Below are 26,346 nucleotides of genomic sequence, written 5' to 3'. Positions count from 1 at the left end.
GACATCATCATTGCTTCCCGCGGTCACGGAAACGTCATCTTTGTCGTCCACGATCTCGCCAAAATAATGAATATTTCCCGTGGCAGTGTAAACATCATCGTTGATCTTGCGGTCACGGAAACGTCATCTTTGTCGTCCGCAATCTCGGCAAAATCATGAATATTTCCTGCGGCAGTGTTAACATCATCGTTGATCTCGCGATCACTGAAACGTCATCTTTGTCGTCCGCAATCTCGGCAAAATCATGAATATTTCCTGCGGCAGTGTAAACATCTTCGTTGATCTCGCGGTCACAGAAAGGTCATCGTCGTCGGCCGCAATCACGGCAAAATCGTGAGCATATCACGCGGCCGTGTGGAAATCATCATCGTCGTCTTTCGTGGTCACGGCAAATCACAAAAATCTTCCGCGGCCGTGTAGACATCATCATTGCCTCTCGCAGTTATGGAAACGTCATCGCCGTCGTCCGCAATCTCGGCAAAATCATGAATATTTCCTGCGGCCGTGTAGACATCATCATTGCTTCCCGCGGTCACGGAAACGTCATCATCGTCGTCCACAATCTCGCCAAAATAATGAATATTTCCCGTGGCAGTGTAAACATCATCGTTGATCTCGCGATCACTGAAACGTCATCGTCGTCGCCCGCAATCCCGGCAAGACGCATTTTACGACTACAATCTTCTACCGGGGCTAAAATAAAAATCCCGGAATCGGTCCAAAAATCCCGGCCTTTTCCCGTTTTTTTCCAGGTTTCTTCAAATTCAAGGTTATTTCCCGGTTCTCCCGGTTGGTATACACCCTGTAAATACTTCCCTCACCAATGTGACCCGGTCATCATAATTTACATACAATTCCCGGTTTCCAGGTTGGCTGGACACCCTGGAATGAAATCACAGCGCACCTAGTGGGCAGTGCAGAGAAGTAACAATGAAAAAGCCAACAATGAGTAGCAACACATGCGCATCAGATAAAATCCGCAAAGAATTTTTTTAAAGACAGGCAATTCCAAAAAATCCTCCATAATGTAGTTGTTTTTCTAAACCACGTTAGCTAATCAATAAAAGGTTACAGTACCTGCAGACTGCCTTGTGGGTTTTGTTAATCCAGTAGGATTACGTACGTTTCGGCAAATATATTGCCATCATCAGATCCAGAACTTCGAGGTCGAGACTCGGCAAGAGAGATGCTTGCATCATATTATATCCTGTTCGGTGTTTTAATAGTAGGCCTACATGTATTTAATGTTCGTTTTGTGTATGTGTTTTATTTTAAACTCTGACGGGACCATGTGTGTCGAAAAATCTAGATTTTAAGCTTCAAGTTCTGGATCTGATGATGGCAATATATTTGCCAAAACGTACGTAATCCTACTGGATTAACAAAACCCACAAGGCAGTCAGCAGGTGACCTTTTATTGACCAAAAAATCCATCCGCGAACTCAAGCGGACTCCAGCAGACGGACAAACTCATGTGTGCGTTGTCACATTTGTCAACATGGGGAGCGAATTTTAGTTAGTAGTTGACAAATGTGACAACGCACACATGAGTTTGTCCGTCTGCGTGAGCCAACCTGTCTCTGTGTGCGCCGGCCTTGACAATCCTTTCTTAAATATATTTCCTAGATGAACCTGAAAATGTAGTATATTTACCATTTCCATTGCCGCCGTTACCTCCCTCGGCTAGGGTAATACTGCCTAGCCGCTGAACTAAATTCGGATCTTCCGCAGGTCTCCCTGCACCTCTGTGCGTGGCGCGCCCGGAAACAGAAGGTACCTGCAATGTATATTCATATGTACCAGTATCCATAAAAATTTAGTTAACATTATCAACTGACCACATTAAGATTCCTTCTAGAATTGATCTAATAATAAGTACATTTAACCCTCCATCAGACGCTAAAGCGAAGATTTCTAGGGGTAAAATTTGTTTTGATTGAATGAGTTTGATTATTTGGTTGGCATTGTCCAATGGTGATGTTGTAGACATTAACAGAGGGGTCTTTAGGAATAACTGACATATTAATAATGGAATAACTGAGGCATTATTACATAGCCCAGACAAAACCGACACTTAGCGGGAATCGTCGTATCAAACTTTAAGCGATCGATGAAGGGTTCAAAACAAGTAAATAAGATATATAATATATATTACAAAAAAACCTACCTCAATACCAACAGACCAAGGGACATTAGCCCCTCCAAATCCCTACAGTATAAAACCATAACTTCACTCTGCCATTGTTATTTTATTTGTTATTCTTGTGTGATATACTAAATGAGATCAAAAAGAGCTTTAACATGTTTTATGAGCACCGGCGGGATTTTCGTTCGGTATGAGGCGGCAGCAATAATCCGTTACTGGGAAGTTGAGATTGGTTAAGATTTGTTATTTTTGGAATGGGTCAAAAACATTTTTTTTTTTATTTACGAAGGCTTTATTGGCTGGGCGTGTACCCAACTCACCTGCTCCCAAACCACCCAATCATCCCCATTCAAATCAAATCAAAATTTTCTTTATTCATTAAGTACACTTTGAGTACAGAATGGCGTCAATAAGTACTATTATAAACTATTAAGTACAAGTATATATAATACAATAATAAATTAAAATTATAAACACTGTAAGAAATTAAATTAACTGTTACAGACAACATATGCTCAAAAAAATTCATTAAAACTGTACAAAGGTTTAACAATAGTAAATGACTTCAATTTCTTTTTGAAGGACCCAAAATCAGTTATACATTTTATGTTGTCTGGTAATGAATTATAAAATTTGATGCCTGAATATGTTGGCTTCTTCTCATAAAACGTTAGCTTATGTCTATTAAAAAACAAAAAATATTCTTATTTCTAGTTTCATATCTGTGGTTTAAAACCTAGCATACAATGACTATTTTGATTTTTTTTAATCCACACAGAATCAGATCATAGATTAATTGTAAACTGTCATTATTCCTAAATTTGAAAAATGTTCTCTGGCTGACTCAAACCACGTTTCATTATTATTTTTTTGCTTTTTTGTAATATAAGTATCATGTTAAAATTTTCATTAGAAGTGTTACCAACAACACCGACAAACCAAAAGAGACATGAGAGTGAACAAAAGCAAAATAAACTGCTTTAAGGGTTTTAATATCACAAAATGGTGATAATTTTCTAAGGATGAAAATACGTGTTGACATTTTTTTACAAACTTGAGATACATGAGTGTTCCAGCTAAGAAGTCTATCAACAGTTAAACCAAAGAATTTTGTTTCCTTAACTTCATCAATAAAGGAATCATTAAGACAAACATTCTTTACCACAGACCCACTTTTCCTATTTGAAGCGGAAAAATTAATATATTTAGTTTTTTGTTTATTAAATAAAAGGTTTAGATCAGCTAAATGTTGTTGGATTGCATTGTTTTATAAAAGAACTAGCTGACCCGGCGAACTTCGTATCGCCTAAGTTATAGGTTTCCCCTAAGACAGACCGATGGAAAACCCGGCAGACGTTGTCTTGCCTTTGACTATTTATAATTTAAGTACCGTTACGTTTAATTTTCAAGATGATCTCGTTCGCATTGCTCAATCACGTCCTGGTTGAAGTTCGTTCGCTACGCTCACTCACCTTTGGGTTGGAGCTCGTTCGCTACGCTCACTCACCTTTAGGTTGGAGCTCGTTCGCTGCGCTCACTTGCCTTCAGGTTAGCTCGTTCGCTACGCTCACTCGCCTCCAGGTTGAAGTCCGTTCGCTACGCTCACTCACCTTTTGGTTGCAAATTAGCTGTTGTCATAAATGTAAAAGAAATAATAGTGCTGCACCCTGTTGGTAATCCTTGTAACTTTAATGCTATTGAACATCATAGAACAGAACCAACTTGTTTAATTGAAACAGCTGTTAAGATTCATTAATTCCATTTTCTCATAAGGTTAACATGGGAAACTCCAGAGCCACTGGGGCGGAGCCCTTTTAAGAATTTCGAAACGGGAAATAGTTTACGTCCGATTCGCATACCTACAGAATTTACACACCAAATTTCATAACGATCGGTGAAGTCGTTCCGGAGGAGTTTGCAGACAAACACTGTGACACGAGAATTTTATATATTAGATATATTTCTATATCATTTGCATGGTATCTGGATAGTTTTATATTTACATCATCTGCATATTAAGTGATTTTACTTTGATCACTGAAATTAGCTAAGCTATTGATGTAACATAAAAAGAATAAAGGTCCCAATATAGATCCTTGTGGTACACCATATTTCAACGGACTGTTACTGGAACGGCAAGATACAAGATGATTATATTTGTTTACCTATTTCAGTTCAACAAAAGTAGTTTGATTACACAAATAAGATTTGATCCAATCATAAGCTTTATTTTTTATTCAAAAAGTTGAAAGGATACTAGGGTGTCTACTACATTCTGGATAAAAAAGTCAGCGTGATTACAGAATAATATTCCTGATTTGTCAAACTGTATTTATCTTGTTCTTCATTGTAGTTGTTCCAGAGAGAAAAGTAAATAATAATAGACAAGAATTAAATTTCAAAATAGAAACTTATTGAAAGTAAACAAACATACTTTAGGTACAGATTTTATAGTGCAACAGAAAAACGCAATCATTGTCTCCTGCAGTAGCGACAAAATCCTAAATATCGCCATCGGTCACGGAAACATCATAACATAGCTTATTCGATCCAGATGGATTAATTTGGTATTATTCGCCCTGGCACAACGTTAGGCTCTCGACTACTTTTGAAAAAAAAATTCTGTAATGCATAATGAATATATTGTAACTCGGTTCTAGGTACAAAATCGGTATGGTAAGCGGCTGCCAGTAAGCACAGAGTAAGATTATTGTCTTTTCATCTGCAAAGTTAATATCGACACATAGCAATCATTAGTTTATCTTAGGCTCAATTACAATTTCTTAGTATATTTTACAGCTCTTTCAAAGAATCAAAATACCCAGGCCTAGGCCTAATTATTTAGGAGGGCCTATACAGGGTTGGTACTGATTTTGGAAAATGAAATTCCCTGACTTTTCCAGGTTTTCCAGACTGATATTATACTTTTTCCAGGTATACCATAAGACGATATCAAATAGTCAGAATCAAGAACTATTAGAAAAAATGTAGGCCTAAATAGTTTACTGGGTCATTTTCAAATTGAATGCAACTTTCAAGTTAAGAATGGATTAAATAAAAACTTTGCTAGAGCCCCTTTGTTTTTACAAACAACATTTCAACATAATATTAATAAACACTACCTAATAGAAATTTTTTCAGTTTATCCAGTAATTTATGATTTTTTACTGTTTTTTATTGGGTAATACCCTTAAAATGTCATGAGTGTTACTGTAATAAGATTATGGAAAAACTGTTTCTTTGAATAAAAAAATTTTATACTGGAACAACATGGTGTCATAAATAACTTACTAGACCTTATAATATATTGTTTTTAGAATTTTTTTATTTTATTTTTTGTTATTAACCTTTTATGTGTTGAAGTGTTACCTGACAGCAGAAAAGAAACTATATTTTTTTAATTTACTCAACATAACCAAGAAAATTTCAATCGATTATCAATGATTGTTGTTAGTGTGTATTGATATCTTTCCTTGATATAAACAAACGACTAAATGTACAAACTTAGAGTTTTCTATACTAGTTTTTATTATTTTTATATTCAGTAACATTCATGACTGTAGGTAACACTCATGACAATAAGTAACACTCCTGAATTATACATTGGGAATTCAATAAAATAAAGCCAGTTTTTAATTATAAAAGTGTATTTTCTAACAAAAAAAGTACATAGGCCTATATAAAAGTTTATATTCAGTTATATTATTTTTATATTCAGTAACATTCATGACTGTAGGTAACACTCCTGACTAATGTTACTATTCAATTATAAAAGTGGACTCTGGGTAAAGACCAGAATTTGGAGGTTAGGTTTACATTCATAGTACATCAACACTAAACAGCTGATATTAAGTAAACTTTTCTAAAGTATGCATATCACTTTAAAAAAATAGTAACACTCTTGACAATGAATTAAAATACTTATCATTATTAAAACGTTTTCTTGATGTATTCTGGTTTTCTTCTAACTTAAATCATAAACTTCCACATTGCTGGAAACTAGAAACAATATGGCTGCTTATTGCCAACAAAACAAAACAAAATTTCCCTTTTTTCCCTGTTTTCATTGGGTAACATTCCTGAAGTAACACTCAGGACCGATTGTGGGGGACAGTTGTTCAAAAATTGTTATAAAAAAATATATGCATATTAAAATTGAATTTTGCTATCAATGTTTCTTTATGGTTAAAATACTTCATTGTTAATAAGGTATTTACATTATATACTTGCTGCAAACAGCTTAATTAAAAGTTATATCGTTAAGTTCATGTTAAAGGACAGTAGTAAAACAATGACTTACCTAGATTCAAAATTTTATATAAAAGAAATTATGACTCAAAAATCAATGACAATTCAAAAGTGTGTTCTTATATATGTGTTTCTTCACTCAATACTTTTTTTTAACTAAAATTGTTAAGATATATATATTTTTTTAATCCTAAAATGTTTAGGACTGTAAAGTTGCATCCAGTTTGAAAATGACCCGACTCATAAAACCAATAAGAAAAGAATTAAACATCTGGAATCTGGAAAAGTAAGAGTACCAACTAACTTAACCTCACACTTTATGTTCTACTTGGCCTTGACTTGACACTGGCAGTCGATATTTTGCTTGCAATATCATCGGTTCATATCGGAAGAAACGTGTGATATTGGTAAAATAACTTCCATGCTTGTACCGGAGACAAAAAGTAGTACCAAACTAAACTATTAAATGTTTCAACTAACAGGATAAATATTTTTTTATAAACTACTACAAGTGCAGTTTTTTTTTAGTTTATTAAAGGTTGAATCAGTATTGGTATAAATTCAATGAGGAATTGTAGTATTGAAATTGAAACGATGAATGTAGGCCTATCCTTCCGCGCATCACGCTACTAACTAGCTCGGTGCGTTCAATTAAAGCCAGTAATCAGAGGGTGATGATAGAATGTCTGTCGATGTTCGATGTTTTTTATATCGATGGTAGGTTCACGATGTTTTTGTTACATCGATGTTTTCGTCAAACTTTGATGTTTTAGACCAAGTATTGAGACACAGATGCAAAATGTAGCATATCTGTAAAAAATGTAGTCTTTCAAGAGAAATTCCAGATTTTTTCCAAAATTCCCTGACTTTACCCGACCAACAAAATTCCCTGACTTTTCCAGGTTTTCCCTGACCGTACCAACCCTGCTATATAAACTGAGTAACAAACAATGAGGCAAAGTCACTAAAATATCATCATTCTAGTTCTAAAGATTTAGATTGCTTAAAGCATACAACGCAAGAAATAAAGGACGCGTTGCAGAAAGTCAACAGTGCCGGAAGGTCAAATAATTTATACCTGTGCCGCTAGGTCAAAAACTACAATGTTTGCAGTGTCTGTAGATCAAAAATCCTAGTAAGTCAAATAATACAGTCCGTGCTAAAAACGTAGTCTATGTCAAAGGTATTGACTTATTGGGAATTCGACCTAATGCAACAGCAGTTTTAATATAACGAAATAAGATAAAATATAAGTTCAGTTTCGCTGAGTCAACAGTGTCGGAAGGTCAAAAGTATAATCTGTTAAAAACAACGATAGTCCTCTCGACGCATGACTTCAATAATTTCGTGTTTTGGTGTACTTAAAGTTGTGCTAAAATTTTGAAAATTGGCACAGAGCTTCTTGGTTAGTCCTACTCGATGACTATTTTGTTGGAACTTTAAACTATTTACCGATCTAATTAATAAAAATTGATATGTATGGTGAAATAGTTTTAAATCGTGATTTCTAACATGAAAAAGTTAGCATGCGAGATTTTTGTTTGTTTTTGGGTTAGAGAGGTTTTGTCTGTGGCAAAGTTGTAGCCAAAAGTGTGATGCGTAAAATATATTTATTTTTTTTTTTTACAATCAGTGGTTCAATAGATAACTTGGGTTGAAGAGGACGGCAAATTTAGCATTTCGCAACGCATGGAAAGAACTACATCGTACGATACGACTGCTGAGTGGACTTTTAATTTACAGTTCTAAGGACAAGAAAAAGATGAATATACAGATCACCATATTATTCATATTATAGAGAAGAGATAGATATTCATATTATTTATAAAAAATCTTTCTGTATTACCAGCTTACACTTTTCACTTATATTAATAAGAATACATCATATACAGGGTGTTAAAAAAGAGCGGGGAGATACTTTACCTAGTAATTCCTTGGGTCAAAATAAACAGAAAATGAAGGATAACATTTTTTCCAAAATCGTTTCGTTAACCAGATATCCGCCATTTTATATTTTTTACATACAAATATTTATTTTTACACTTCTTCTAACCGATGTTTATGAAACTTGGTATGTATGTTAAGGTAGGAGAGACCCATGTTATTAAAAAGATTCATCTCGATTCACCTTAACATTTCAAAATTTAACACTTAACTACAATATAATATACTTTACCACACCACAATATTTACGTATCACCATAAATCTTTAATAAAATAAAACGTTCACATTTTTAAAATCCAAAGTAAATCAATATAATCTTTCTTTTTTGAAAAATATAGTAAAAAAAATATGGCGATGTTAAAATAACGACAGGCGAGTTTCGATCTGGGTGTTTCAGGTTTGAACCTAGGAGGATTTAACATTAATTAACATTAATGTTTAATCCTCCTAGGTTGGAACTGATTGAGAGGAATACATCAAACCGAAGGGAGAGGGATCACAAGTGCCAATTACAATTTGATGGATTTGACCAAAACCTTTTCTATTTCACTTATTTTCAGCTGTTAAATTTCAAACGATACGTTTTAGCTACATCACATGATTATCATCATCATCGTTTGAGTTTGGGTTTGCGGCAATGTATTTTTATGAATAAAACCTTTAATTTGATACCAAACTTGACCTCTGCTGCTATTAATTGACTGTATGGACTATTAATTAACAGCTGTGTCTAAGGATTATGTCCGCCTTAGTCCCTAATAGGACAACAAGATCGCTCCACTTATCACACACTCATCTCCATTCATATTTGGCTTAAAATGCATACATTTGTATGGTCGCCATTTCAAAAACAGGTAAAATAGTATTAAAATTATATAAGAATTTTGTCTTAGTCTTTGTGGTCCATCCCCCTTAAGGGATAAAAAAGTGATAATAGCTTAAGACAGTAGATATTTATGGCTATTATTGATATACCAAGTCTCACTACTTTATCTATATTGTTAAAAAAATATAGCCAATCCAGGACTTTTCAACCATACTGTATAACGCCAACACGAAATTTTTCCGTTGAACTCCTCCGCATTTCTTAGGCGATTTTGACCATTCATGTCTCAGAAAGAGCGTGTCACGTACATTTGCAAACCAACCTTACGTTTTTTAAATCCCTTGGGCTCAGCCCCAGTGGCTCTTAAAGAACCCATGTTATGCCTATGAAGAACATATTGATTTATTTATATTAGATCAGCTCAATTAATTGCTGTTATGCAATTCAAGGAAATAAAATCCTTATTACACTGATGAAATCGGGGAAGTTTTTAACTAAAAAAGATCCACTAATACGATTTTAATACTGTTTAAAGGTTCTTCCAAAGTATGGGAAATATTTTATTCGTTGAATGATCAACCATATTTGGTAACTAACGCAATTAATATCATTATTGTTTTTACACTTATTTACTCTTTAAACAATGTTAAATGCTCAAAATATGTATAATTTTACTCAATTTATCGCAGTTAGATGAATTAGCGTAAGCCTTGAAAGTAACCGTCGATTTCGACGGGTTTCACTTAGTATTTACTATTTCGCTTTGGGTTTGCTGGATAATTTAATCCATTTTACCAAACAATAAAAATTAATGGACAAAGTACGATATTTCATGAGCAATCATTGAAAGGACCTATTGAAGTCCTCATCAACCAAAAGAATGCCTACTAAAGCAAATAAAATTGAGACGAACATGTAGGCCCTAATGCACGAAATCAGGTGGTTCTTAAGTATGTGGAAAAATGTATCGCTATTCAAAAACAGACGGAAAACTTGTAAACATATTCGTGACAACGGGTGTAACATGGCTACATTATCAATGACAAACGTGGACAACCTTATACGAGTGTGAGTGAGTAAGTCCGAAAACAGAGTAAGTCCGAAAACAACTCTAAAAAACAATAAGCAATAAATTGCAAGAACCGTTGCTTATATCATTGGGTATACACGTATCTACTCCTACTGACGTGTATACTCAATGCTTATATCGAACTGTTAGGTATATGTACATCGTGAGTATTTCCATTAGTTGTTCTATTTAGTTCTGTGTCCGTTAGTATAATATTTTAGTTTACTCTTTTAAAGTCAGCGGAAATTGTAAGTGTTATCACCCTTGAAATAATGTTTGTGTAGTACTTTGCAATCCTACCAATGCTTATAGAATCATACGATAAGAATGTTCTGGTTAGAATATGTCGCATAGAGTGGTGACTACTGTATCTTTTTGGTTTCCTTGTAAAACAGGATCAACAGAGATTTTCTATCGACTTAAACAATACGATACTCCCAAATTGTTCATTGCAATAACAAAATATCACACAGTTTGATGAATATTTGTGTGTAAACCACATACAGTACACCTGTATTCTATCTATTTTACCTTTTATTTTTCCAAGACTTTATAGAAAATCACGCATTACGTGATCAGTGAAGAAAGGCTGTATCCCATGTGTTTTATAGGTAAAGAAGACAAGGGCGGTCCTAGACATATATTTTGGGGGGGTCACCGGGGGCCTGGGGGGTATGGAATACCCCCCAAAAAGGAGGGGGGTCCTGGGGTTCCCCACGGAAAAAATATATATAAATAAATATAGGCTATACAGGGTGATCAACTCAATGAGGCCACCATTGGGATATCGGAAACGGTAAGAATTAGAGAAAACTCAAAATGGGGGACATTCCTTTTATTTTTTGTGGCAGTTAAAAATATGATTTTAGTTTTTTTTTATTCAGTCACCATTTTCCAAAATGACGGCCAAATTTGAAATTTCTTATAGAACACCGGATAGAATAGGCAATTTAAAAACTTTTTTATCCCAAACATTTTTTCGATAAACCCATTCGTTTAGGATTTACAGCCTATGAAAAAATGACTTCCGGTGTACATTTTACATCATGTAGCTCCTAAACAAGTACGTTTATAGCAAAAATGCGAAGAGTAAAAAAGTCTTACAACTGCATCCACATACCAAAAAGACCATACAATTAATTAAAAATATGAATTAAATTATTTAAAAAATGGCGGCAAACTTAAAAAGTTAGTTTTATTATATAGTCTTTAAGGAATGTAGATGCAATTCTAAGACTAATTTACTTTTTGCAATTTTGCTCTAAACTTGCTCGTTTAGGAGCTACATGATGTAAAATGTACACCGGAAGTCATTTTTCCATAGGCTGTACTCCTAAACTAGTGGGTTTATCGAAAAAATGTCAAGGCTAAAAAGTTTTTAAATTGCATATTCTATCCGAAAACATGATAAAAAAACTAAAATCATATTTTTAACTGCCACAAAAAATAAAGGAATGTCCCCCATTTAAAGTTTTCTCTAATTCTTACCGTTTCCGATTTCCCAATGGTGGCCTCCTTGAGTTGATCACCCTGTATATGAATTTGAACGGATGGTGTTTTTGGTCTCTAGGGACCTCAAAACGAAAAATTAAATCGGGCCTGGGTCCAGGTGTTACCATAAGTACTACGGTAATAGCTTATTCCCTATATGGGAAATTCGCCAAAAACCTAATAGTTATATAGAACAATATTACATCCAACCAGCTGTTAGTTAAAACAAATTATATGGGACTAAAACAAATCGATGATTACAAAGATTCCTTTAAAAAATAATTTGAACATCCTACTATTTTACTATGCATATTTAATTAATCTGCCATCCTCATACCTAAGAATTGAATGTATCAATGGTCAGCATTACACATAGTACTGTATAAATAAGTCAACTCTCAATATTTGTTTCCAAATGCTGAATTTGTGTCACAAATGCTGAATGTTTACAGCTGTTATGTTAAGCAAATTATATTGTACTAAAAGCTAGCTTAGAAGGTTAGCGTCGGCTGGTAGACTTTTTAAAAATTAAAACTTAATTTCTAAAAAACTGGGACCCGTAATTATAATTATGGCTTTGACATTCCCTAGTTCTCAAAATTATCTTTCTTTCAACACAAAAATAATGAAAATCCGTCGACTGGTTGATTCAGAATGTGAAATAAACCCCATTTACGTTTTAATAATATATATGATAGTTTGGACAGGTTTCAACCCTTCCGAGGCGTAATATTTACACAGTTTATTTGTAGACTACATTATAACTCATAAAATAGTTCTAAAATTAAATGGATCTCCTTTTACAAGTGTATATAATAACCAGAAATTTTCAGATCGTCCTTGCGTGTATTTCATGCCACAAATTTTGACGAAAGGCTTTTTATTACATAAACTATACCTATTTACAGTGTTGACCAAACAGTTAGCAAGAAGCATTAATAGATAAGCTATATACCAAATATGATAATTTTAGCTCTATTCTAATTATGACAAAACACGAAGTAACTAAAAGCGAGTTTTGTTGGTGTAGTAAGCGTTGCAGGAGGTCTACTTTACACTGAATCGACGTTCACTTTTATTGCTTTTGATCTTCCGGCACTGTTGACTCAGCGAAACTAAACTTGTATTTTACCGTATTTCGTTATATTAAAACTGCTGTTGCATTAGGTCAAATTCCCAATAAGTCAATTGCTTTAACATAGACCACGTTTTTAGCTCGGACTGTACTATTTGACTTACTGGGACTTTTGATCTACAGACACTGCAAACATTGTAGTTTTTGACCTAGCGGCACAGGTATAAATTATTTGATCTTCCGGGACTGTTGACTTTAAGCAACATTTTTGAAATAAATATGGGAAATAAAAAAAATTGAAACCTGAACGCCAACAATGTACAAAGATACAGAAAATTCAATGACATAATTTGAAACCAAGTAGGCCTACGTAGTGATAAAAAATTAATGCAAACAACAATGCTTGTGGTTTTGTCAAGATAAAATATCCATAAAAAAGGGTTTAACATACAAAATAAGACTGTAGATTAGTTACATGTTTTATGTTTTATATGAAACAACCATAAACAGTTTTATGGCACTAGGCAATGGCCAGCGGCAAATTGAATCGTTAAGACCAGCCATTATAAAACTATTATTTCCATGATAAAATATGTTTGGGATCTAATAATGACTAGTGTCCCTGTTGCTCGAATTCGAGCAATTGCTAAGTATTACAGGCGTTATTTTATAACGAACTTCAACTAAGTCAGCAAATATTTGTAGCAAACTGTTTTATTAGCAAACTTATTGAATGTTTACAATTAACCTATGCTCTTCTTCTCACTTTTAATTTCTGACAACAGCTGGAGTTTCATAAATTTTTTTTCCCATGTTAATCTTATGGAGAAATAAGAAACTTTAAAGGGCTCCAGGGCCTCACTCTCTCATTATTTCCCTAAAAAGAAAGTTTCCTGCACAACTTCACGCTACGCTCTTTCCAATGACACCAAAAACATGTCAATCGGTTCAGAGGTTTCGGAGGAGTAATTGTCACAAAAACTTGCTTAAGTATAGATTAATCTAGTAATAAATAAAGAAGTTGTAAAGTAATAAAAGTGATAACTTTTATGAGCTAAGCTACTACTGAGTAATAAAATAATAAAAAATAGTAAAATAATAAAAGAAAATGTCAAAAAAAGTGTTAAATTTGGATCCAACTGTAGCATTATCATTGACTATAACAGAAAATAGTCTTCCCAAGTAATGTAAAAATTTGAAGCCAAAAAAGAGTGGTGCAATCTGTTGAGATGGTCACCAACTAGAGACAATATTCTGTGTTAAGCGATAAATCAAATCAGCTGTTTGCTATGATACTGCATTGATTTAAATTAATATTTAACCCAATACACTAGTAAACTCTGGTGAGATGGTCCTGAACTTCATCTATTTTCTTGGCTTCAAACTTTTATATCCCATGGGAAGGCATTATACACATTATCCCAACTTTCTGTTGATAGCATAGGGTACTAAAGAATTTTTTTATTGTCATCATTGTATTTTCTTTATGTGTTATATAACTATTTTTGGTTACATCAGCCCCTGGTCAATAAACTTCAAGAACTTGTGCATCGTAATCAGAGAGAGCGGTTATCAGCCCAAACACCTATAATTTATTCTGAGGGATGTTGGTAATTATATTGTCAATTGCAGTTGCAGAAGAGTGAAAATTTCAAAACGTACGTTTTCAGGAAAAGCACTTTGCAAATTTTTTCCCCTTTTTTCAAAACTTTTATTATTATTTTTATTTTATTAACATTTGAAGTTTCATAAAATGTCCATGGTAACGCAATATCTTTGGTAGTTTTTTTTTTTTTTAAAGAGCATCTTTAGTGGAAAAACACAAAATCCTGTCACGACCATAACGGACGTTTAAATGAATATTAAAAATGGTTAATATTATTTTTATAACTATGTTTTGCTATAAACTAATTTACTTTTATTATGACCATTATACAATAAAAAGGTCACTGAGCTTTTGGTATATTTGGTCTTCCTAGAAAAAAATAAAAAATCTCCAAAAATTGAAAATAAGCCAATAAAATCTTTTTAAGTTTGTATAACTCCGAAAAAAACTTACCTGAGACCCGAAAAATCGTTATGTTTGTATAGAGGTGTGCTTCTTTTGTGTATAAAACATTAAAATATGACGATATTTTAATTTTTGAAATTTTTTTAATTTTATAATAGAAATCATAAACGTGATGGTCAGGGACAAGCGGTACCGTCGTGAATTGTCTGGAATAATCTAAATCTTTCTAAACAATCCTTCAATTATACTGTTGGTTATAATAAAAATATGTGTTTCAATTGAACTAAACTGTTCAATTTACAATTATATTAAAGTTATTGTCACGACCAAACACACTATAATCCATAAGGCTGAATTGGTCGTGAAAAAACCCGCGATGGTCGTGAAACTTTGGTCGTGAAATTACGTGTTATTTGGCTCTGTTCTGGCGGTAGCCCTGCACCTCATGTTCGAGGATACAAAGTGGACTTCTAGGTTAATCTAGCAATTGAAATATCTAATAAACAAAAATTCTACTTCATCGAATGACTATGTATGGTCATGACACACCAAAATTACAAAAAACACAATCTTTCCTTTATTAATCTTGTAATTCCTCCTTTCGACTCGAAACGACCGGCACTACAATCCTGACGTACACCCCAAACTAGTCTCTAAAACCAACTGACTCCATCAACGCCAGGCTTGCCACTGTCGTGCTCCAAAGTTGAAAATTTTTCCCAAATGGTCGTGACGCCAAATCGAGGGACAGACTTATTTTGTCATGGTAGTCAGTTTGCAATGACAATAAAATTATAATATGCTCCTTTTATGTAAATTTAATAACCATTGATGACATAAAAATATGGTTTTATATATTTCGGCATGAATAATTAGTCTCAAAACAGCGTGATAGTTGGAAAATGTACCCTAGGGACAAGTCATGGTCGTGAATTTCGAGACTTTAAAAATACGAAAAAAATACCTAGAACATATTTAAAACTAAATAAATGTGTGTAACATGTTGCCCCCGTCCCAAAAAATATTAAAACACATAATAATAAACTACAAACGAGTATCTACGAAGTAAAAGGCCAGGGACATGAAAACGTACGTTTTTAAATTTTCACTCAGTAGTGTCACATATCCTAGTGGGAAAATCAACCATGTATCTAAAACCATGGCTTCTTAATTAGTAAATTCCCTTGTTACATTGTTGTTATATAAAATGTTTATGTTAAAATGTCCTGCCTTTATAATATAATCACATTTTTTATTAATACTTAAAACTAAAATATTCAATCTCTTTATAAAGTCAAAATCAGAACCAGGAGACCGATAGATCCCTATAACAATAAATGTGAATGAATTAAAGGTAAATTTAGCTGTACAGAACTCATAGTCCAGGACCTGACTAGGGTTCTGTGTGCATGTCGTGTATAGAGAATTTTGCTTTTGCATTTCAATATAGGTGTCTTAGGAAGTGTTTTCCACTCTGGTGTCAAGTTCGCACCTGGTACGTTTTCGAGCTATGACGTCATCAAAGTGGCGGCCATTGATTTTTTTAAATCGTATATTTCGCAAACTATTTGTCGGATCGGAATGAACTTTTTTTTGTTTGAAAGATAATTTTAAATGCTACCTGTTTTACATTTACACATTTGTTGTATGTTTAGTACATTCTTCGTAATTTTGCAAAAACCTGTATTTTTAAATATTTTTGAGTTATTTTTGTTTGTAACGTTTTATTGATACAATTTATCAAAAACCACCAATGAAAAAAGTTGTAGAACATTTAAAAAGCTTTACAAAAATACCAAATTCGATTGTTTTACTCAAAAGATTACGCCAAGAAACTAGATAAATCTCATAAAAACACCTTTGGCGCAAAAACGCCTATTAGTCCGGCATCTAGGGCAGTTCGCAAGTCTTATAAAGACAGTTTCGCCATTCAATGTTGATGTATGTGTCTAAATAAGTGTTTTCAACTCGGGTGTCACGTCTGCACCCATTGCAGTTTCCGGTTATGACGTCATTAAAATGGCGGAAAGGGCTATATTAAAAATAACGATATTTTACATACCATGTATTGGATCGGAATGAACTTTTTTTTGTTTGAAAGATAAGTTTACATGCTATCTTTCTTACATTTACACTTTTGTTTTATGTTTAGTACATATTTCGTAATTTTGCAAAAACCTATATTTTTAAACATTTTTGTGTTATTTTTGTCGATAACGTTTTATTGATACAATATATCAGAAATAACTTAAAGACAAAGTTGTAGCACGTTAAAAGAGCTTTACAAAAGTACCAAATTCGATATGCTTTACTCAAAAGATCACGTCAAGAAACTAGAAAATCGTACAAAACAACCTAATTTTGCGCAAAAACGCATATAAATCCGACATCGATGGCTGTGTACGAGTCATATATAGACAGTTTTACCATTCAATGTTGATGTATTTGTCTAAAGAAGTGTTTTTAACTCGGGTGTCACGTCTGGACCCACTGCAGTTTCCGGTTATGATGTCTTTAAAATTGCTACATGTTACGATTTCACCAGCTATTTTACTTAAAATAAGACCATTACCCTCTTTTATGCAAATAAAAGCACAACAAATCAATGTAATTAGTCCATAGGAATGTTTCCACTATATAAATACCCCCGGTGCAGCAATCCTGTCGACTAAGCAAATTTCCATTTGCCTGGATTGATTTTCAATTAATCTATTAAATTAACATTGTTTGAGTTGTTAATACAATGTTAATTTAATAGATTAATTGAAAATCAATCCAGGCAAATGGAAATTCGCTTAGTCGACAGGATTGCTGCACCGGGGGTATTTATATAGTGGAAACATTCCTATGGACTAATTACATTGATTTGTTGTGCTTTTATTTGCATAAAAGAGGGTAATGGTCTTATTTTAAGTAAAATAGCTGGTGAAATCGTAACATGTAGCAATTTTAAAGACATCATAACCGGAAACTGCAGTGGGTCCAGACGTGACACCCGAGTTAAAAACACTTCTTTAGACAAATACATCAACATTGAATGGTAAAACTGTCTATATATGACTCGTACACAGCCATCGATGTCGGATTTATATGCGTTTTTGCGCAAAATTAGGTTGTTTTGTACGATTTTCTAGTTTCTTGACGTGATCTTTTGAGTAAAGCATATCGAATTTGGTACTTTTGTAAAGCTCTTTTAACGTGCTACAACTTTGTCTTTAAGTTATTTCTGATATATTGTATCAATAAAACGTTATCGACAAAAATAACACAAAAATGTTTAAAAATATAGGTTTTTGCAAAATTACGAAATATGTACTAAACATAAAACAAAAGTGTAAATGTAAGAAAGATAGCATGTAAACTTATCTTTCAAACAAAAAAAAAGTTCATTCCGATCCGATACATGGTATGTAAAATATCGTTATTTTTAATATAGCCCTTTCCGCCATTTTAATGACGTCATAACCGGAAACTGCAATGGGTGCAGACGTGACACCCGAGTTGAAAACACTTATTTAGACACATACATCAACATTGAATGGCGAAACTGTCTTTATAAGACTTGCGAACTGCCCTAGATGCCGGACTAATAGGCGTTTTTGCGCCAAAATAGGTGTTTTTATGAGATTTATCTAGTTTCTTGGCGTAATCTTTTGAGTGAAACATATCGAATTTGGTATTTTTGTAAAGCTTTTTAAATGTTCTACAACTTTTTTCATTGGTGGTTTTTGATAAATTGTATCAATAAAACGTTACAAACAAAAATAACTCAAAAATATTTAAAAAATACAGGTTTTTGCAAAATTACGAAGAATGTACTAAACATACAACAAATGTGTAAATGTAAAACAGGTAGCATTTAAAATTATCTTTCAAACAAAAAAAAGTTCATTCCGATCCGACAAATAGTTTGCGAAATATACGATTTAAAAAAATCAATGGCCGCCATTTTGATGACGTCATAGCTCGAAAACGTACCAGGTGCGAACTTGACACCCGAGTGGAAAACACTTCCTAAGACACCTATATTGAAAAGCAAAAGCAAAATTCTCTATACACGACATGCACACAGAACCCTAGTCAGGTCCTGGACTATCAGATATCTTGTCTTCACATAAATCACTGACAAATAAATTTGTAACAAACTGTGAACTTTGAATATGATTCTTAGACATAATCATAACTCCTCCCCTGGCAGAGGATATCCTACAATAAGAGGCATTTATTGTGAAACCATCAATCTTAAAGCTAGTTATTTCATGGTCTTTAATATTATGCTCAGAGAGCTAAGGATAAACTTCAGACAATGTGACTTCCAACGATTCAAGTCTGTTTATAACATTTTGTATATTTTGATGAAAAATCTTTACTACATTGTGGTCAACTTTACCCAGATTATTGATAGAATTTTTTGGGGGGCCAAAACGTTTAAAACTATTTAGGTTATTGTTTAAATGATTACAAGTTTTTCCCAAAGTAAGATTAGGCAAATTAGCAGATTCATTACCGGTACCTTTGTCACCTTTATCAGATTTTGGATAAGAATACTGCCCATTATCAAACACATCAGTCATGTTAGGTAGGATTGGCCAGCAAACCGTAAATTTAAGTAACTTGCAAATTTATGGAGAAAGTGGCGCAAAATTGTTGTAACTATAAAATTTCTAAAAAAATGTTACATTAATGATATATTAATTAAAATTCACAGAAACCCCTCGAATAACACCATTTTCAAGCACATTTCCCAGTTTTTTCACGACGGTTAGAATTGACACACAATTCCCGATTTTCCTGGGATGCCTGGTCGCTGAAACCCTGAACCTAGTTTAACCAAATGAAACAAACTAAGCATAATCAATAGCTCTTTCTCTAGTTATATAACTAAAGAGTAAATCACAAATCATGAAATTAACCCTAAAATAATGTAAAAAAAATGTCTACTATTCTGGTTGTTCCTACTACATAATTTTCAAAGATAAGATTGGTTTTCATACTCGCGATTATTCGAGCCTCACTTATCCAACCACCCCTCGCTCGGGTAAACAAAAGACAACCTCATAGTCATAATGATTAAAATGACGAAAAAAGTTTATATTCAAGTGGAACAAAACTAATAACATTTAGAACTACTTGGATTATGGCTACAATATCTTACTTGTGCTGGTCTGGGGGCCATCCCTGGGGGAGGGCCAGCATGGGCTGGTTGAGGTGCCGGTGGAGCCTGTTGAGTTGGAGTCTTTGCTCGACCTCGGGCACGCCCCCCTCGGGCTGCTGCTCGATCTGCCATTGCTGAAAAAATAACACAACTGTTTATTAAAGAAAACGCCAAGTAAATTTTATATAACTTTAAAACTAAGAAAGGATTCACAGTTTATTCAGTCATATTGGCATATATCTTCTATGTCACTGATTAGGACTCAATGGTCTAAGGCCTCGCATAGGCAGTGATGTGGACCGGGGGTAAATACCTGATGAGAAGTTTAATAAATATTAGGTATTTACAGTAGTCGCATTTAGTCTGGGCCCGCAGCCGCGCTATGGCCCAGGGTGTAGGGGGGAGTGTTTATTGCTCATTTTTAAAAACATCTGGCCTACACGGCTCTGCGGTTGTTCAGCTGCTTTCATGGCTAGGCGTGGTGAAGGGGTGGGTGGAATGTACACAGGACGGCTAGTAGACGAAACCACAAGCACAGACTGCTTGCGCTTACTGTACCCAACGGTCATTTAAATAACCAAAATGATGGTATTTTTAATTTTTGACCCTTCAACAACACCTTATGATGCTTTAATGAAGTGTTGGGAAAATCCTAGCTTAGTTTCTGAAAATTGCTAGCTGCCAACGATACACAAAGAGTAAGTAGTGTTCGCACAACATCGAATGCCGCTCTGCCGAAGTGTCCGTGGCACCGAATCTCGGGTTGCCGAAGTGTTCGGGTGAAAACTGGATTAACACTTCATAATTTTTTTTAGAAATTGTTAGCGGAATGAGCTAGAAACTAATATAATATTGTTCGGAACAATATAGAGAATAGAATTATAGCAATAATAATCTTGTTGGCGATGTGTATAAAAAGATAAATGTCTTAGTCGGACAAAAAAATTTTTTCCCCTAAAGGGAGACGTTGGTATTACTGCCGATGACATCATGATAGCTGATGTAGTCATATATGAATATTCAGTTGTTGAGCTAGTGTTATTACGTTGCTTTAGAAGAAAAAATCTTTGTGATAGCCTATGTGTTAAGGTAAGGTTATAGGCCTAGTTCGGATTTTAGAAATCTTTAACAGTCTGTCCCGGTCAACCCCCCCCCCCCCCAGTCCAGGTCTAGCCAGTTTTACGGTACTTTTTTTATGCGGTATCTAATGTTTTTACCGACATTCTTGTCCTGAAACAGCGTAGCAGTAGCCTATGACTAGCAGTAGCTTACTGGACTTTCTAATGTTCTGTTCATTATTTTGCTGTAGGCTACAGTGTATTGTAATTTTTTGTTTGACTAAAAGATTGAAAAAGCTGTGATTTTAAACATTACAGTTTTTATTACTAAACCAAGGGTAAAGACATAACAGAATTATAATGATTGCGCAATAACCTACTAATTGTATTTTTATGATTTGCAATTTATTACATTTAACATCCATTGAGTTTTATTTGTTGGAAATAACTGTTTATGTCATTTTGGATTAACCGTGGTCTGTTCAAAATACAGTTTTACCAAGTTTTAATGTCAATAAACACGTTCCTCTGATAATCCGACCTTTTTGCTGTTCCGACCATGCTCCCGGTCCCATAGGGGAGGGATTAGCTTTCAGACATTTTAGTTGATAATAAGTTAGACCAATGTCTGGTAGGCATATTGTGAAGGTTTGGTTTTAGGCTTGGTTGGCAAGTAAAAGTTTAACTATTATTCAATAAATTAAGATCAATATTTCGGCTAATGGCAGGGTATGTTGCTATACTATCGATGCCAGTAAAATTACTTGAGTATTTCTTATCGATACTTTTATTGCGATACTGCTGGTATCGTATCGGTTTCGGTTGTCCAATGTTTACATGGTATCGATACCAGGTCAGTATCGTATCGTATTGGAAGGAATATCTGAGACAAAAGGCCACGCTCATGCCTATTGAGCGGTTTTGTTTTTCAAGGCTGGAGCAACAGTGACCCAAAAAAGAAACAGACTTTCACCCAAACATTTTTTTTTTCTATCTTGTCTAATGATGTGTGGTTTGAGTAATTTAATTATGATTCAATATTCATTCATAGAACTTTATATATACTTTTTAGTGTTTTAATTTAGGAGTTCACGTACTTAATAGGCCTGCTGATATAAATTATTGTACTAAATATTTTTTTTTATGTTACCGATTAACTTTAAAGTCTGAAAATGAGAAACCCTTGCCGACAGACCGCCACCGCCCACCACCACTGCTCGAGCGAACACCATTACCGCAACAATACGTTGTACAGCCATCGGTCTCGGTGGTGTAGTGGATAGCGCACCGGACTGATAATTCGAGGGTAGCCGGTTCGAAACTCACCAGAGGCATTAACTTTTTGACTAGATTTTTTTCATTATCAGCAAGTTTGGTTGGTTTGGTTAGGTTAATTTGTCCTGATATCTAAAAAAAAAAAGCTATTAAATATTTAGTAAACTTCGATTTTTGTAAAAAACGCGCGTTTCGCTCAAACAAAAATGGCCGCCAAAAAAAAATTTGAGAAAAAATTGTTTAACCCTAGGAGTGGCCAATGTTAGAAGTGGGGAATGGCCAACCCATTTTGGCGATTTTGCAGACCTTTTTTTGAAAATTCGTAAAAATTCAACCGTACAAGTAACTTAAACCTAGCCAACCTCATATTCATTTTGTTCGGAAAGAACAGGAGAATCTAGAAATAGTAATATCATAATGATTTAGACAGTGTATTTTATCGGTAAAGTGAAAAAAATAAAAAAAAATGAATTTTTTTTTTAAATTTCAAAAGCGGCCTCGGTATTTTTTTTCTACGGATTTTTTTATGGGAAATTCATTATATACATTTTGTAGACAATCTAATTCCCTACATAGAAATATATAACATGTTAGGAAAATATTTTTTTTTATAAGTTTTTGGGGTGAAATATAATGACAAACGGAGAACCGAAAAAATTGAAAACCGTACAGTGTTAGTTTATGTTGTAAAAAGTTCTATAATATATGTGTATACTAATAATGATATATACATGTTTGTAAAGCTAATGAAGTAAGGAATCAAAAAAAGTCATAAAGTTTATGGTAAAAATAATTTTTTACCTACTGTATAAACATACGTATATAAAATAATGTTTTTATATTTTAGCGATTTCTCGAGAAAAAAAATTCACAGTACTTAGTATACAACTTTTGTACCAAATTTTTTTACTTCAAACCAAGATAATAATCTTATAGTTTATTCAATTACCTACATAAAAATGTATAACATGTTAGAAATATTTTTTTTTGTAGGTACGTAATAGGGACATAATAATACAATAACCACAAAACAGCAAATAAGTGTAAACTATAGCCTACAGTGTTTGCTTGTGTTGTGAAACATTATGTAGGCTGATGATATGTAGCCTAGACATATTTGTAAAGCTAATGAAGTAAGGAATCCAAAAAAGTCATAAGTATGATGGTAATAAGTTATTTTCACCTATGATTATGTATCAATTTGAGAACGTTTTGAATTTTTTGCGCATTTCGAGAAAATGGAGTGTACAGTATTTAGTAGCCTATATAATTTTTTTACCAAATTTTTTACACCCAAACCAATATAAACATGTTGTAGTGTATTCATTTACCTTTATAAAAATGTATAAGACCTTGGGTAAATCATTATATAGCATATATAGCACCTCTGAATGTCAGAATCGTCATTTTTGGACATGATGCTAACCAAATACAGTAGTAGGCCTATTTAGTATAGGCTATAACTTTTTTACAAAATTTTTTACCCCCAAACCATTATAAACATGTTGTAGTGTATTCATTTACCTTTATAAAAATGTATAACACCTTGGGTATATCATTATATAGGTACAACAATCTCTGAATGTCAGAATCGTCATTTTAGGACATTTTAGGCTAACAAAATACAACCTTTTATGAACACTATTTCACACAATTCAGTAATATTTATGCATGAAGATTACTGTTATACACACAAACAACACTTCACTAACACTAACACTACGAACTAATAACATATTTAGTAATAAATCGCGGATAAAACTATTACCGGCAACAACACAAACAAACAATGGCAATACAAGACAGCTGACATACTGTAGCAGTATTGACTCACTTCCGTCGTCTACATGCGAGCATACAGAAATAACCCTGAGTGCAGGGCTGCCACTCTCTGAATCTAAATTTCTTCCTCTTCAAAATGATATACTATATGACTAGTAATAATAACTTTCACTGTATATAATTCGTATTTTCCATACTGTCACCAGACGACTGTTGGCCATTTGTTAGAAATTTCGAAAACAGCTGTTTTCATAAAATCGTACCGATTGTGCAATCAATATTTAGTTATAAATATCACTAAAAATGAAGATAAAATCAATGGCTATCCAGTGGTACCACCCGCAACATCCCAAGACGAAAATTACCCGAGCAGGGTAATGCCAAACAAGACGTGTTTTGCCAGTTCCCAAGTGTCGGCTGCAAAAGTCGTACCGCGCCAAAATTTCATTTGATTTCTAATCGTCGTGACATTGTTATATAGGCTACCTGCTACAGGGTTTGTTTATGCAATCAAATGAAAGTTCAGAATGTGATCTTTCGAATGGTATATATATTATTCTCATCTGAGTTGATTGTAAGTGTTTTTTTTACCGTTAAAAAGATTTCGGCCCATACCGTCACCAGACGACTTTGGCCATTCTAAGCATCAACGTCATACCGTCACCAGACGACGGTTGGCCACTGCTAGGGTTAGGCCTAACACTTGCATGTCAATTCTATTGATACAGTTAACATTTTTATGAAAGTTTCATGAAAATTAAAAATGTGAAGCAACAAAAAATACTTATTCATTCTGTATGATTTGTAAGTTTAATGGATTGACCCCATATTATCAGTTCCATATATTTGCTAGAAAAAAAGTCTGAAGCAAACGACTAAAATAGTCGTTTGGCCGTCCTAGGGTTAAATATTGATTTTTAATCAATAGCCTAAGTTTCTATAGGCTATTTATAATTTGATAGTTTCAATCGATAGGCTATTAGTGTAGCCTAGTTGAAACTGTACCCGAATCGAGATAATAAGGGTTCGCCACGAGAAGAGGAAAGAGCCTAGTGATGAGGCACACGCTTTCACAATTGCCTAGATAGGTCTAACACCTAGGCTAGGCCTAGGGCGCAAGTATGTAAGTAGGGCCTATAGGTTCCTAACTTACTTAGGCCTACAGCAATTTGAAGTAACTTAGGCTCCCTATTATTGTGCAAACATAGGCCTAGATCATCTAGGTCCCCTAGATCACCTAGGACACCATCATCACCTAGATCATACTCTGCTGATATGATATAGGCCTAATTTACTGTCCGCAAGTACAACCAAACGTCTATGACACGTTATTAAGTGACCTACTTTGAACTTATGGCCTAGCCCATCCGATGTGGTTAAGACGATCGAAATCCATTCAAGTAAATTATTATTATTTTAACCCCAAGTTTAAAGTATAAATAATCACGAACATGACTTAAACAGCAAGTTGTAATCTATTAGTTACTTACCTACTAAGTTAGATGCTAATGGGATGGGTTGAATTACGGTGACACACTATTGCTAAACGAGTAATCCGTTGAAGCGATAAGGAAACAAAATGGCGATTGACGATGGAGATGGACATGGAATGGAGATGGCGAATGGCGATAATGAAATTGTAATGTAACGCGTCGCTTGGAGTCTAGTCTACTCTACTTCCTCTCTCCAACTTCCTTTACTTCCGCTGAGATATTTTTTTCACAAGAGGGTTTTTTTGGGTTTTTTGTAGTTAAAGGTGGCCCTGGTTTTTTTATGATATCAAGTGAGCTTTGTCTCTCCAACTTCCTGAGATATTTTCCTCTCACAGCAACAACTCTGTTGGTGAGCCACGGCCGCTTTAACTCCCGCTTTAACACTGGAGTTAAAGGCGGCCGTGGATAGACGCTGATAAAATAGTTTATATGGCACTTGCCTTACAGACAGAGACTGCTCCTCATTTTAGCGAATTTCCCATATAGGGAATAAGCTATTACCGTTGGTAGGTTTCATACTTATGGTAAGACTTGGATCCTTGACCGATTTACTTTTTCATGTTTGATGTCCTTAAAAGCCAAAAGCAACATTCCGTTGAAATTCATTATATAAATATATATATATTTGTATATGTGTGTGTGTCCATACGCACGATAACTTGAGTAATTTTTGTCCGATTTTAATGAAATTTGGTTTAAAGGTGTAAGCGAGATAAACTTGAATGAGTTCGCGATCGGACCATGGGAACGGGGTTTTACAGGGGGTTTTATG

General features: G+C 34.1%; 1 protein-coding gene across 1 annotated transcript in view; it reads right to left on the bottom strand.

Moving 5' to 3' along the window:
* The window catches only part of LOC128999412 (piwi-like protein Siwi), a 48,974-nt gene extending 23,284 nt beyond the window's left edge, over positions 1-25,690 (bottom strand). Inside the window, exons 1-3 of the mRNA XM_054425918.1 lie at positions 25,572-25,690; positions 19,967-20,100; positions 1,654-1,777 (exon numbers count right to left, since the gene is read on the bottom strand). Of these exons, the coding sequence (XP_054281893.1) occupies positions 1,654-1,777; positions 19,967-20,098 (256 nt within the window). The 5' untranslated portion in view covers positions 20,099-20,100; positions 25,572-25,690. The remainder of the gene's footprint in view (positions 1-1,653; positions 1,778-19,966; positions 20,101-25,571) is intronic.
* Between the last annotated feature and the right edge of the window lie 656 nt (positions 25,691-26,346).

This window comes from Macrosteles quadrilineatus, unplaced genomic scaffold (assembly GCF_028750875.1).
Source record: "Macrosteles quadrilineatus isolate MER2022 unplaced genomic scaffold, UCM_ALF_1.0 Scaffold_8__2_contigs__length_117827958, whole genome shotgun sequence".
Lineage (NCBI taxonomy): Eukaryota > Metazoa > Arthropoda > Insecta > Hemiptera > Cicadellidae > Macrosteles > Macrosteles quadrilineatus.
This window is presented reverse-complemented; position numbering and strand designations above follow the sequence as displayed.